This window comes from Euprymna scolopes, chromosome 42, assembly GCF_053919585.1.
Source record: "Euprymna scolopes isolate OS-2025 chromosome 42, ASM5391958v1, whole genome shotgun sequence".
NCBI classification, from domain to species: domain Eukaryota; kingdom Metazoa; phylum Mollusca; class Cephalopoda; order Sepiida; family Sepiolidae; genus Euprymna; species Euprymna scolopes.
The window spans coordinates 34,541,320-34,557,505 of NC_136523.1; the positions used below are offsets into that span (position 1 = coordinate 34,541,320).

Below are 16,186 nucleotides of genomic sequence, written 5' to 3' on the forward strand. Positions count from 1 at the left end.
GGAGGAGTTTGGTAGAGTTCTCAAAGGTCAAATCATTGAACTTTGACCCCTTAACAGCCAAACTTCTGGACGAAAACGGATTACAAAGATTTTCCCAAATCTCAGTACCCTGTGTATCAAATTTTGTGTCTGTAGACTGAAAATTGACAGAGTTATTGCATAGGGAAATGTACACAGGACCACACACACAGACACGTTCACTTTTATAGATATAGATATATATATATATATATATATATATATATATATATATATATATATATATATAGATAAATAGATAGATACTGGTGTTATTTAGAGTCGACCATAAAGCCATTCACTTAAACACAAGTAATCCATTAGTTTAAGGCCTCAAATCCCATCTGTTTCTAAGACGCACAGAAACCCAATGGACTCCCTCTGCCACAAATTTCTACTATTATATAAAAAAACTTTGTGTGTGTATGTGAGAGTTCATTTCTTATGGACTCCTAAACGGTTGGGCCGATTTTTATGAAATTTCACATGAACGTATTTTATGTGCCTGACAGTGGTTGTCACTTTCTTCAATATGTTTTGAAAAGTAAAATGTTACTTTCATAACAAGATTTTTTCAAAATCTGGTAGCACAAGTTGGATATTAAGCAAACTACAGAGCCACGCACTTTAAAAGGCTGTTACCTTGTTATTAAGTAACAAAACCTACTGAACAGGTGAGGGATCATCTGGAATGATCATAACTTTCAGGAAGTCTCAAGTGGATCTTATCCAAGACAATATTATTTCAAAACCCCAGCACCTCTTCATCCCACCAAACAAGCACCTTTGTGTGTGCTTGGAAAGGGTAATTCCTTACCTGACGTGGTAAAAGAGTGTGACCTTCTTGGGTTCGACCCTCATGATCAACCAAAAATTAGGCATGGATGACCTCTGACCTCCAGTTTCAGTGAAGAAAGCACCGTCATCATTATTAGAATCACCGTCACTGGAATCCCCATCATAGCCAGCTGGAGGGTGATGAGAAAAAGATTAAATGAATATAAGATGTCTCAAAAGGGAAAAAAAAATTAGAAAAAGAAAATTTAGAAAAAAAAAAATTTAGAAAAATAAAAATAAAAATGAAAACGAAACAAAAAACGAAAATGTAAGAAAGAAAAAGGAAAATATGGAACAAAGGAAATAAAAAATAAAGAAAGGAAAAAAAAGCAAAGAATAAGAAATGGAAAAAAGGAATAAAAAAAGTGAAAAAAAAAACAAAGGAAGAAGAAAGGAAAGAAATTAAAAAGGAAAGAAAAAAGAGAGGAGAGTGAAAAAAGCAAAGATTAAGAAAAAGGAAAAAAGAAAAATTAAGAAAAGAAAAATTAAAAAAGGAAAAAGGAATAAAAAGTGAAAAAAAAAACAAAGAAAGAAAAAAGAGGGGAAAGAAATAAAAAAGAAAAAAGGAAGGAAAGTGAAAAAAGCAAAGAATAAGAAAAGGAAAAAAGAAAAATTAAAAAAAAAAGGAAAAAGAAATAAAAAGTGAAAAAAAAAACAAAGAAAGGAAAGAAATAAAAAGGAAAGAAAAACAGAAATAAAGAAAACAGAAATAAAGAAGAAATAGCATCAAAATAACAGGATCTATGTATCCAATTATTTTCTGCAACAAAATACTTCATAGGACACTACGGAGTCACTCCCCTTTCTTCTGCTGTTAATCATCTTACCTTCTTCTGTAAAACTTCCCCGTGAGGAAATCCATGATGGAGTGGCTGGCATTGTTGATGGTTGACTAAAAGCCCCCGTAACATTCTTCTGGGCAGCCGTTGGAGCCGATGAATGCCTCGCCCGGCAGGTGAGGTGAGCCATCGGGGAGCTGGTCAGGTGTTTTGCAGACATAATACCACTGCCCCCAGAAGACGCAGCAGCAGCAGCGGCTCCAGCAGGAGTTGATTGCGCAGAGACTGGATCGATGGTGGAGAGATACCTGTCGGATATGGCAACGGTTTGATGCTGGACTTTGCGACAGCCCTCAGCGTCAAAACTACAATAGACAAGAAATTTAAAAATATATATAAATGGAATGAAGAAAAAGTTGGTTTTTGATAAATGTGTTGTGCATCAATAACGTGGTACTAGATTGAACCAATTTGCTTGTGTTCAAGTTGTGCAGAGAGGTCAAAACTCGTTGACTTTGCTTTACAGATGCATTGCACCTGTATGCTACCTGGGGTCACGAGACAGTTGAATGCCACACCCCAATATATAAGGAAAAGACATACGTAGTTATAGAGAGAATCAGAGTCAGACTAGAATTGGAATCAGTCAGAACAAGATAAGGAAACACAAAGAAAGACATCTGAATCGATTCAGCGATGCAGAGGCTCTCCCAGAAATGAGGAAGATCCTGAATAAAGGCGGTCTACAAATAATAAATGTGTTTTAGGAAGATGCATGATATGATTTTCAGATTGAAGTGCAAACGTCGTGAAGGGCACTGATCAAAAAAAGGAGGAAAGGTAGACTGTATGCATGTGACAGACAGACACGTAACAGTCATATCATAGTTACAGAGATCCACATACACGAAATATGCACCAAGGTATATTTTTTTTTATGAAGGAGTCATAAGTTATGAAGGTCCGAAGGCCACTCGAGGACAAGGGTTAATAAGTATACATTAGTCAATGGGATTATAGCATAGTGTTGTATAGCTGGGGTCATATTAAAGAGAGAGATGGGGACATGTAATACAAGATGATGAGAGAGACATTTATAACATTTTACTGAGGGGGAGGAGACATTTATAACTTTTTACTGAGGGGGAGGAGACATTTATAACATTTTACTGAGGGGGAGGAGACATTTATAACATTTTACTGAGGGGGAGGAGACATTTATAACATTTTACTGAGGGGGAGGAGACATTTATAACATTTTACTGAGGGGGAGGAGACATTTATAACTTTTTACTGAGGGGGAGGAGACATTTATAACTTTTTACTGAGAGGGAGGTGACATTTATAACATTTTACTGAGGGGGAGGAGACATTTATAACTTTTTACTGAGGGGGAGGAGACATTTATAACATTTTACTGAGGGGGAGGAGACATTTATAACTTTTTACTGAGGGGGAGGAGACATTTATAACATTTTACTGAGGGGGAGGAGACATTTATAACTTTTTACTGAGGGGGAGGAGACATTTATAACATTTTACTGAGGGGGAGGAGACATTTATAACATTTTACTGAGGGGGAGGAGACATTTATAACTTTTTACTGAGGGGGAGGAGACATTTATAACTTTTTACTGAGGGGGAGGAGACATTTATAACTTTTTACTGAGGGGGAGGAGACATTTATAACTTTTTACTGAGGGGGAGGAGACATTTATAACTTTTTACTGAGGGGGAGGAGACATTTATAACTTTTTACTGAGGGGGAGGAGACATTTATAACTTTTTACTGAGGGGGAGGAGACATTTATAACTTTTTACTGAGGGGGAGGAGACATTTATAACTTTTTACTGAGGGGGAGGAGACATTTATAACTTTTTACTGAAGGGGAGGAGACATAACATTTTACAGAGGGAGAGGAGACATTTATAACATTTTACTGAAGGGGAGGAGACATAACATTTTACAGAGGGAGAGGAGACATTTATAACATTTTACTAAAGGGGAGGAGACATAACATTTTACAGAGGGAGAGGAGACATTTATAACATTTTACTGAGGGGGAGGAGACATTTATAACATTTTATTGATGGGGAGGAGACATAACATTTTACAGAGGGAGAGGAGACATTTATAACATTTTACTGAGGGGGAGAAGACATTTATAACATTTTACTGAGGGGGAGGAGACATTTATAAAATTTTACTGAGAGGGAGGTGACATTTATTACATTTTACTGAGGGGGAGGTGACATTTATAACATTTTACTGAGGGGGAGGAGACATTTATTACATTTTACTGAGGGGGAGGAGACATTTATAACATTTTACTGAGGGGGAGGAGACATTTATAACATTTTACTGAGGGGGAGGAGACATTTATAACATTTTACTGAGGGGGAGGAGACATTTATAACATTTTACTGAGGGGGAGAAGACATTTATAACATTTTACTGAGGGGGAGGAGACATTTATAACATTTTACTGAGAGGGAGGTGACATTTATAACATTTTACTGAGGGGGAGGTGACATTTATAACATTTTACTGAGGGGGAGGTGACATTTATAACATTTTACTGAGGGGGAGGTGACATTTATAACATTTTACTGAGGGGGAGGAGACATTTATAACATTTTACTGAGAGGGAGGTGACATTTATAACATTTTACTGAGGGGGAGGTGACATTTATAACATTTTACTGAGGGGGAGGAGACATTTATTACATTTTACTGAGGGGGAGGAGACATTTATAACATTTTACTGAGGGGGAGGAGACATTTATAACATTTTACTGAGGGGGAGGTGACATTTATAACATTTTACTGAGAGGGAGGTGACATTTATAACATTTTACTGAGGGGGAGGAGACATTTATAACATTTTACTGAGGGGGAGGTGACATTTATAACATTTTACTGAGGGGGAGGTGACATTTATAACATTTTACTGAGGGGGAGGTGACATTTATAACATTTTACTGAGGGGGAGGAGACATTTATAACATTTTACTGAGGGGGAGGAGACATTTATAACATTTTACTGAGGGGGAGGAGACATTTATAACATTTTACTGAGGGGGAGGTGACATTTATAACATTTTACTGAGAGGGAGGTGACATTTATAACATTTTACTGAGGGGGAGGAGACATTTATAACATTTTACTGAGAGGGAGGTGACATTTATAACATTTTACTGAGAGGGAGGAGACATTTATAACATTTTACTGAGGGGGAGGAGACATTTATTACATTTTACTGAGAGGGAGGAGACATTTATAACATTTTACTGAGAGGGAGGTGACATTTATAACATTTTACTGAGGGGGAGGTGACATTTATAACATTTTACTGAGGGGGAGGAGACATTTATAACATTTTACTGAGGGGGAGGTGACATTTATAACATTTTACTGAGGGGGAGGAGACATTTATAACATTTTACTGAGAGGGAGGTGACATTTATAACATTTTACTGAGGGGGAGGTGACATTTATAACATTTTACTGAGGGGGAGGAGACATTTATAACATTTTACTGAGAGGGAGGAGACATTTATAACATTTTACTGAGGGGGAGGTGACATTTATAACATTTTACTGAGGGGGAGGAGACATTTATTACATTTTACTGAGGGGGAGGAGACATAACATTTTACTGAGGGGGAGGAGACATTTATTACATTTTACTGAGGGGGAGGAGACATTTATAACATTTTACTGAGGGGGAGGTGACATTTATAACATTTTACTGAGGGGGAGGTGACATTTATAACATTTTACTGAGGGGGAGGAGACATTTATTACATTTTACTGAGGGGGAGGAGACATTTATTACATTTTACTGAGGGGGAGGAGAGATTTATTACATTTTACTGAGGGGGAGGAGACATTTATAACATTTTACTGAGGGGGAGGTGACATTTATAACATTTTACTGAGGGGGAGGAGACATTTATTACATTTTACTGAGGGGGAGGTGACATTTATAACATTTTACTGAGGGGGAGGAGACATTTATAACATTTTACTGAGGGGGAGGTGACATTTATTACATTTTACTGAGGGGGAGGAGACATTTATAACATTTTACTGAGAGGGAGGTGACATTTATAACATTTTACTGAGGGGGAGGAGACATTTATAACATTTTACTGAGGGGGAGGAGACATTTATAACATTTTACTGAGGGGGAGGTGACATTTATAACATTTTACTGAGGGGGAGGAGACATTTATAACATTTTACTGAGAGGGAGGAGACATTTATTACATTTTACTGAGGGGGAGGAGACATTTATAACATTTTACTGAGAGGGAGGAGACATTTATAACTTTTTACTGAGGGGGATAAGACATTTATAACATTTTACTGAGGGGAGGAGACATTTATACAGTTCTTATAACACAGAAGAGGGGAGGAGAGATACATTTCTTGTAAGATGGGCTTATACAAAGTTCCTATAAGATGAGAGGACACAAAGTTCATATTAAGTTTCACACATGACCTTTTGCTGTTGAATGATTCAAAGTCGTTTCTACATGTTTAATGCTACCCCTTCGCCTCTGTGGGGACATACTCTGATCAAGTCAGCTCTATCCTCCCGACTCTGTTGATTCCAATCCGGACTCGACTGCCTCTGATCTTCCTGAAACTCTGCTCATCCTAGCTTCTATTATTGAGAATTCCTTTCTGCTATGACGTCATATGTGTGTCTCTAAACGCGATCAACTCACATGGCTCAAACATACATTTCCAAAACACAGTTCTGCAACAAAGAATTCTCACTAACCTATTTTCAATATGTTTTTAAATTGCTATTGTTCATTCTTCTCTAGATGACCTTATTTTAATTCAGTTTCCATAAAAAAGAATTGAACAATTAAATTCTTTTTACAACAAACATATCTAAACTATTTTATATGAAATTGAACAATTAAATTCCTTTTACAACAAACATATCTAAACTATTTTATATGAAATTGAACAATTAAATTCTTTTTACAAACAAACATATCTAAACAATTTTATATGAAATTGAACAATTAAATTCCTTTTACAACAAACATATCTAAACTATTTTATATGAAATTGAACAATTAAATTCTTTTTACAACAAACATATCTAAACTATTTTATATGAAATTGAACAATTAAATTCTTTTTACAAACAAACATATCTAAACTATTTTATATTAAATTGAACAATTAAATTCTTTTTACAACAAACATATCTAAACTTTTTTATATGAAATTGAACAATTAAATTCTTTTTACAACAAACATATCTAAACTTTTTTATATGAAATTGAACAATTAAATTCTTTTTACAACAAACATATCTAAACTTTTTTATATGAAATTGAACAATTAAATTCTTTTTACAACAAACATATCTAAACTTTTTTATATGAAATTGAACAATTAAATTCTTTTTACAACAAACATATCTAAACTTTTTTATATGAAATTGAACAATTAAATTCCTTTTACAACAAACATATCTAAACTATTTTATATGAAATTGAACAATTAAATTCTTTTTACAAACAAACATATCTAAACTTTTTTATATGAAATTGAACAATTAAATTCTTTTTACAACAAACATATCTAAACTTTTTTATATGAAATTGAACAATTAAATTCTTTTTACAACAAACATATCTAAACTATTTTATATGAAATTGAACAATTAAATTCTTTTTACAAACAAACATATCTAAACGTTTTTATATGAAATTGAACAATTAAATTCTTTTTACAAACAAACGTATCTAAACTATTTTATATGAAATTGAACAATTAAATTCTTTTTACAACAAACATATCTAAACTATTTTATATGAAATTGAACAATTAAATTCCTTTTACAACAAACATATCTAAACTATTTTATATGAAATTGAACAATTAAATTCTTTTTACAAACAAACGTATCTAAACTATTTTATATGAAATTGAACAATTAAATTCTTTTTACAACAAACATATCTAAACTATTTTATATGAAATTGAACAATTAAATTCTTTTTACAACAAACATATCTAAACTATTTTATATGAAATTGAACAATTAAATTCTTTTTACAAACAAAACATATCTAAACTTTTTTATATGAAATTGAACACGAAATTCTAACATTCCATTTTCTGGATCTATTTCTTAACCTTGCTTACAAAGTTCGAATCTCGGTCTATCCTGATATTATTTTCATATATCTAATGTTCTTCTTACTTACAACAAAAGGGGACTCTTTTTCTTGTAACCATAACTAGTGGAAATTTTGTAAATTGGATTACTTAGGGGGACGGTTCATCAAAAACTTGTTTACGTTGGACTTGAAGACAATCAAGTTGTAGTCAGTTGGAAAGCAGACAAACGGAACAGAGTTCCACAGGCTTGCAGTTCTAAGAAAGAGGCTTTGTTAATGGGATCTACGTTTAGGTTTAGACGCAGATAAAGAGTGTGGGAAATTATTGATAGTGGGTTTCACTAGACGAGTGTTTTTCATGAAAGTTTGACAGGGGGAGACCATAGATTGAAGCTCCGATGAACATTTGCCATAAAAATAACTATAAAGCAGAGACAGGTTCGCAACGTTTCAACAAATGTATTCAACAAACGTTTAATAATATTGGATTTGAAGACAACTATATGAATTATTTGGACAGCTGGTCTCATCTTGAGTGTCATCTTCACAAACTTTTGGGTCAATTTAACCTCCGACCTTCCTCAAGTGAATGTTTCTATTTCAGGGGAAAAATAGGCTTTTAATCTCAATGTCAGTGCGAGAAAAACCTCAATTTTATAGGCATATAGATTAACTAAAAAAAGATTTTTTTTTTTACATACATTTTGTATTCCTATAGGTCAACAGAAGATATAAACATTTCTATAGAGAAAGAGCCAAATAAACTTATCAAACGAATGAGAGACAAACAAAACTGTTATATGCGTGGGTTTATTGTCTGTCGCTTTTTTTTTTTTATTAATGTGGAAGTAGTTTAAATAACTTAAAAATGTATACATTTCTTGACGAATTAGTCAGCAGAAGGGAAATAACTCCTTGATAAAAATTTAGAGTTAATTTGCATTGGTATGTAAAATGGCTTCTCCATATTATTTAGATTCTTCAGACTACTGTTCTAATCTTGAATGTCATTTTCACAATTAAACGACAATCATTTGGAAGAAAAAAAGATATAAGAATTATGCACAAAATCACCTGCGCACTATCGCATTAATATACATATATATATATATATATATATATATATATATATATATATATAACTACTTCATTTACTCACATAAATTTAATATACGAAAGTATAGATTTATGCATAAACTTTAAGTATTTACTTCAAAAGTGCTCAATACGTAGGTAGAGCTAGTTAGTAATTTATAAAATATATATGGCGATTAAGCTACACTGAATATTCTGCGTTTCATCCAACTATAGGATTCGTCAGGCTTATGCGCATAAGCCTGACGAATCCTATAGTGGATGAAACGCAGAATATTCAGTGTAGCTTAATCGCCATAGATATTTTATAAATTACTTTATATATATATATATATATATATATATATATATATATGAAAAAATATTTGGAATAAATCATTCACAAAAAAAAGTGAAGAACATTCAGATTGCTGTTCTCGTCTCAGATATTATTCTCCCAACATTTTCGGACGATATGAACTGTGACATTCTACAAGTGCATCGAGTCAGAGTTGAGAACATCTATGTTGAATTCTAGAATCTGTATGAAGGACGTTATAGTCAGCTACATACTTCCTAAACTTCTAGCATAGTGCTACTGGAAGTGGTGACAAGACAAATCAGTTCTTTCGATATTTTTCTCTCGCACCTACGCCCCCCCCCTGTGCATATACTCTTCTTTTTTCTTTTTATTATGTTTTTCCAATCTTGCCCGGGTGTTTGGAGGTGTGTGTGTGTTGGGTGGGGGGAGGTAGATCAAAACAACCCTGTTTTAAACAAAAAACCTTGGCCGGGTGGTTGGAGGTGTAAAAGAAAAAAAAAAAGTTTTAGTAGGAAAGTAGGCTTGAATCCCGAAGCCTAGACGCAAAGGTGGAAAACGAAATGGAAAAATCCCGAGACCTAACCATCTCGGCTACGAGGGGAGAGGAAGTGATAAGTATGTTAAGTTAACGTTTAAAAAGTGAAATTGACAAGTGCGAGAAAGTTAAGTCGCGTGATGTTTGACCTTGAAACATGACGCGGCTGCAAGCCAATTTTCGCTTTTTTTATACTGAAAAGCGTAATGAAGATGTGGTGATAGAAAAAAAAAAAATCTTGAAAATAGGGTGTAAAAGTCGGGCAAATTAAAAATAGACGCAACCCATGGTCATAACTCGTAGATATTATAATTTAGACATTATATAAAAAGTTTTAAAGAGTGAGCCGACCGAGGAGCCTGGCGAAAAAAGCCTTTGCCGGACACACACAAAAACACACACACACACACTAACACACATTTTCGCTTAAGAATTATTGAAATTTGTTTTATTTGTCTTTAAGAATTATTGAAAACTTTTTTTTATCTGAAAATGCAAATAAAGACTAACTGTTCATTTTTATTGTATACATTTCAATAATGTCCTTTTCTTCTTTTTTATTTCAATAAATCGTTTCACAATAGAAATACTGAAGAACTAGCCAGGCATATGGTATCTTCCTCCACAAGTGAATGATTTGAGGGCACTTTTACCTTTATGATGCTCCCTCCCTTGGGGAACAACCAGAATTATCCTGGAAAATCCATTCTGGCAAAAATTTACCTTTACCATGACTAATGTTTGCGCAAAATTTTAAAAAAAGATTCAAGGTGTAGTTATTGTGAAAAGTGTGAACAAACGAATGGACGAACGATTTGGGAGCAATTTTACCTCTTATAATGCTCTTTGGGGAGGCAACCAGAGTTATCCTGGAAAATCCATTCTGGCAAAAATTTACTTTCACCATGACTAATGTTTGTGTGGAAAATTTCAAAAAAATTCAAAGCGTGATTATTGAGAAAAGTATGAACAGATGAACAGGAGTGAATTACTAAGTCAAATCCCTTTTTTTTTCGGGGGACCAACAATAAAAGTGAAAGAAATGATTTGCTTTGTCACCGCTTCCGGTACTGTACCGGAAGTTAGGAAATACGTTAGTTGACTGTAACCCTAAAAAAACACATTTAATCTACAGGAGAAGGTTGTTTTCATTCTATCAGCCATGACAAAGTATAAGTCGTAATTATATTCTGAAGATTAAACTTTGATATTTTAAACTGATTTGCACTTTTATCCGTTGTACCACGGGTTCTTGTGGAAATGGACGAGGAGGGAATGGCGCCAAGGGAAATAACTCCAATCACTGCTTAAAGTTTGTCAAAATTTGACGAGATTATTTTGAAACATAGGCAGAAAAAATACCTGAATAAATATTTTAGTTTTTTCACTTATTTTACAGAGTTTTTTTTTAATCCCTTTTTCATTTTGTCCTTTGTTAATCAGATTTTCGTTTAAAGGCACCTTCTCCTCATTCGTGAATTAAGCAAGATGGCCGCGACACGATCGATCTCATTAAAATTTGATTTTCCTCTGCAAAAAAAAGAAAAAAACCTACTTGATCTAATTAAGCAATTTTTTTTATGAGAACTTCATTCTATAATGGGTACGTACAATATAATTTTTTTTCAATATTTTCATTTTTTAATATCTTAATTAAATTAAACAAGTACAATATTTTCCTCAAATCAGCTTTTAAGATAAACATCAGAGAATTAATCTGCCCGGGTAAAGCAAGCCAAATCAGGGCAGCTAGTATTACACACACACACACACACACTTATGCTGTTTTATCGTAAAAAGATCACAACAGTGATTATCGGATCACATTTGGACCATGAAAACCCTGATCACATGTAATAATCAGAAACACTCAATGCATTTTTTTTTTTTTTTTAAATTACATTTTCACCCCAAACATTTCCACTGGGGGCTACTATCAGGGACATAAGTTGCAGGGGTACTATGTAGGGAGTTAAATTTGATTATCCTCTGTAAAAAAAAAAAAAAAATACTTTATCAAATTAAGTGAAATTTTTTATGAGAACTTCATTCCATAACGGGTACGTACGATATAATTTTTTTTCAATATTTTAATTTTTTCATTTCTTAATTAAACTAAACAAGTACCTGGATACATATATCTAATCAGTTGAACGATGAAAAAAGCTTTGTTCAAAATTCCGACATAAGATTCCAGAGTCTGACAAGATGCACCAGGAAAAGATCGGAGGTTAAATCAGGTGAAACAGATGTGTGTGTTGGGACGATTAATCAGAACTGGAAAGTGAAAAAAGAAATCCTAACTTTTGAAGGTATCGTAATCGGAAAAATTTGTGTCTATTTTCCAATGCCAAAAACGATTCTTTTGTTTATTTTTTGTTTAGAACTTCATTTTCCATGGCTGGTATTAATGATGAAATGATGTTTATTGATTTTAAACTAAAATTTATAAATGAAAGCCATTAAACTAAAATTTATAGATGAAAGCCATTAAACTAAAATTTATAAATGAAAGCCATTAAACTAAAATTTATAGATGAAAGCCATTAAACTAAAATTTATAGATGAAAGCCATTAAACTAAAATTTATAAATGAAAGCCATTAAACTAAAATTTATAGATGAAAGCCATTAAACTAAAATTTATAGATGAAAGCCATTAAACTAAAATTTATAGATGAAAGCCATTAAACTAAAATTTATAGATGAAAGCCATTAAACTAAAATTTATAGATGAAAGCCATTAAACTAAAATTTATAGATGAAAGCCATTAAACTAAAATTTATAAATGAAAGCCATTAAACTAAAATTTATAAATGAAAGCCATTAAACTAAAATTTATAGATGAAAGCCATTAAACTAAAATTTATAAATGAAAGCCATTAAACTAAAATTTATAGATGAAAGCCATTAAACTAAAATTTATAGATGAAAGCCATTAAACTAAAATTTATAAATGAAAGCCATTAAACTAAAATTTATAGATGAAAGCCATTAAACTAAAATTTATAGATGAAAGCCATTAAACTAAAATTTATAGATGAAAGCCATTAAACTAAAATTTATAGATGAAAGCCATTAAACTAAAATTTATAGATGAAAGCCATTAAACTAAAATTTATAGATGAAAGCCATTAAACTAAAATTTATAGATGAAAGCCATTAAACTAAAATTTATAGATGAAAGCCATTAAACGTTTGGTAAAATATATGCATACATTGCACAGATTTTTACAGAAATTTATAACCACAACCACCCTAAAAAAAAAAATCTATATTAAGAAATTTAAAAAGAATCAGAATCGGTAATTGTATCAGAATCGAGGGGGCGGGGGATATTGGAATCATCTTATCGTTAGTTTCTGAAAATGCATGAATCAAATGTCTACTCCATCTTTCTCATTCATTTTAAAAGTGCAAAATATGATGAGGAGCTGGTGTGAATGGGAGGAAGAGAGGGTGACAAGATAGAGGAAAAGGGTCACAAGAGAGAGAGGTGAGGCAGAGAATCAGAGGACTGAGAGAAGAGGATCAGAGGGGCACAAGAAAAGGAGAGAAAGAGGATAAGAGGGTCACGAGAGAGAGAGAGAAAAGCAGAGGGTCATGAAAGAGAGAGGTAGGGGATCATGAGAAAGAGAGAGGTAAAGATAGAGATCAAAAGAGAGGGGGGGCAGACGATCACAAAAGGGGGGCAGAGGGTCACAAGAAAGAGAGAGAGAGGCAGAGGATCACGAGAAAGAGAGGGGAGGAAGAGGGTCACGAGAGAGAGAGAGAGAAGCAGAGTTCATGAAACAGAGAGGTAGGGGATCATGAAAAAGACAGAGAGGCAAAGGATAAAAAGAGAGATCAAGAGAGAAAGGGGGCAGAGGGTCACAAAGGGGGGGGGGCAGAGTATCACAAGAAAGAGAGGGGGGGTAGAAGGTCATGAGAGAGAAAGAGAGAGAAGCAGATGTCTGTCACTTACCCACCAAAGCTGGATGATCGCTTCAACACGCCCTCATCATAATCGGTGATCAAACAGGGAGAGTCCATTTTGTTTAGGATGGCAACCCGTTCAGGAGAAAGTGGACACACTTCCTTCAAGCCTTTCTCATTGGTCAGCTGAATGGAGACGTCCGCAGCCTCTCGTCCATCCAATCCAGATTTCACAGAACCTTCTCGCCAATCTTGGCAAGTCTCACTAATACATCTTCAGGAGAAAAAAACAAAGAAATACAATTCAAAAAAACATAAAACAAATGCCTTTAATATTTTATACTTAGCAGGGCACCTGGTGTTGCCGATTCACAAAATATACTTAAATATGGTATTTTAATTCCTGCGGATTTCGTATTTATTATTCTCTATTGATTATTATATTGTACCTAATATATAGTAATGATTTCAAAAGTTTAAAAATAAAAATGATATGGGTACCATCAGCTTGAATCAAAACCAAAACCGTTAGTGCTCCAGCCTTAGTTGTTACTGTTTGAGCTATCGTCAGATAAATGAAATAGTTAAAAAAGAACTTTAATGTATATTTGTGTATGCATATAAATAACATGTTCAGCTGACTTGGGCCCATCAAGTACCAATTTTTTTTTCAATTTTCACCCCTTAGCAGCTATTTTACTGGCTTAAGACCTATAAAAGTACAGTCCACAAAAAAATGCGATAAATTGACCTGCTGCTCTGTGGTCTCACGTCTCAGAGGAGATGCAGTTTGAAAAAAAAATGAAAATAAAAATAAAGACAGACACACAGACATGATGAGTTTTATATATTAGATTATTATTTAAAACTGTTAGTCACAACTTATAGCAGAAATGATGGCACAGATGACAATGATTCTCCAGCTAACAATAAAAAAAGAATTGCATGCGATGAACATACAACACCAATAAAAAAAATGAAATGTAAAACAAAATTGCGATCAAGTTTCTCGATTCCAAATCTTTCAATTTGGAATTCTATTGCATCTTACACACCGGATTTGTCAACCGGCAACTTACATAAACTGCCGGAATATGCATATAGACTTGTTGTATAGAAACGGCTCCGTTCAATCTTGTCAGACTGAAAGATACCTGTGCATAAAATTATTGTTTTAATTCTAGTGCAGATTCAGGATGACTGGGAATAAAGTGCCGAGATAAGCGGAGAGCACATACAGCGCCTAGAATTCCCAAATGGTCACCCATCTCGTACAGGCCAGATATATAGGCGCTACGCACAATTACATGAATATGTAGACAACTCAGTCCATTATATTCTCAACTATACAACGTATACAATGGACAGATATATAACCGTACACTTATATAGACACACACACACAATTTTTTTTTTTTTTTTTTTGCTACATTTTTACCTCAAACAAGGCACATTGCCACTTTAATGTAGGGGGCTACTATGTAGGGAGTTTAGCAGCAAGATGCCCATTCACATTACATTAAACTTCTGCATGTCCGTACAGTTGGGGAAGAAGGAAACCGGAAGAGAATTCCAAATTTCAGAGTATATATATATATATATATATATTTTCTTTTGCGTCATGAGGTTCCAGGTCGCCTGATGAAGTTTCTTTGACTGAAACAGATGGCTATTTGTAGCGACCATATGTAACTGTTTACCCCTAATAAAAGATATATATATATATATATATATATATATATATACACACACATATATATTTCTGTAGAAATATATTTTCTTATAATGTATACCAATCCTTATTTAAGAAGCTCAATGTAATTACAGAGCAATATAGAGAATATATAACAAAAAGTTATATTCCAAAATTCATGATGTTGACCATCTTATAATTTATTCCTTTAATTCAGTTGACTTATACAATTCTTGACAGTATCTGTTTCATAGCGCAAAATCAATCACTTAATTATTATATCAATCAGTGAATCTATTATGCCCTTAACTCATCAGTTCTTTTGGAATATAACGTTTTGTCATTTATTCTCTCTCTCTCTCTCTCTCTATATATATATATATACTTGTTATATAGAAACGACTCTGTTTAGTCTCTTGTCAGACTATGGACATTCACCAAAGAGTGCCTGTACCTAAAATTATTGTAGCAAGAGTTGTACCACCTCCAACCACACCTCTTCTGAGTCAGCACTGTTTTAATTTCAGTTGCAAGTATATTCAAGTTCAGGAAACAATGCCAAGTTAAGCAGAGAACATATACAGCGCCTAGTGTTCTCAAATGGTTACCCATCCGCTACTGACCCGATATATAAGCGATATGCACAATCACAAACACGTAGACAACTTGATCTGTTATATTCACAGCATATACATTTTTGGTCGTCAGTACATCTACACACACCGGGATGTAGCATTGCAAGTAAGTCTCTCGCTCCTTGACAAGGTTCAAAAGAGAGTCGCAAACCTGATAGGCCTTGAACTGGCATCTAAGCTTCAGCCTCTGTCCCATCGACGAAATGTTGCATCCCTCTGCC

General features: G+C 33.7%; 1 protein-coding gene across 1 annotated transcript in view; it reads right to left on the reverse strand.

Moving 5' to 3' along the window:
- Positions 1-16,186, reverse strand: part of LOC145267011 (KICSTOR complex protein SZT2-like) — a 423,147-nt gene that overhangs the window by 150,684 nt on the left and 256,277 nt on the right. Inside the window, exons 34-36 of the mRNA XM_080122911.1 lie at positions 13,687-13,911; positions 1,683-1,999; positions 836-986 (exon numbers count right to left, since the gene is read on the reverse strand). Of these exons, the coding sequence (XP_079979037.1) occupies positions 836-986; positions 1,683-1,999; positions 13,687-13,911 (693 nt within the window). The remainder of the gene's footprint in view (positions 1-835; positions 987-1,682; positions 2,000-13,686; positions 13,912-16,186) is intronic.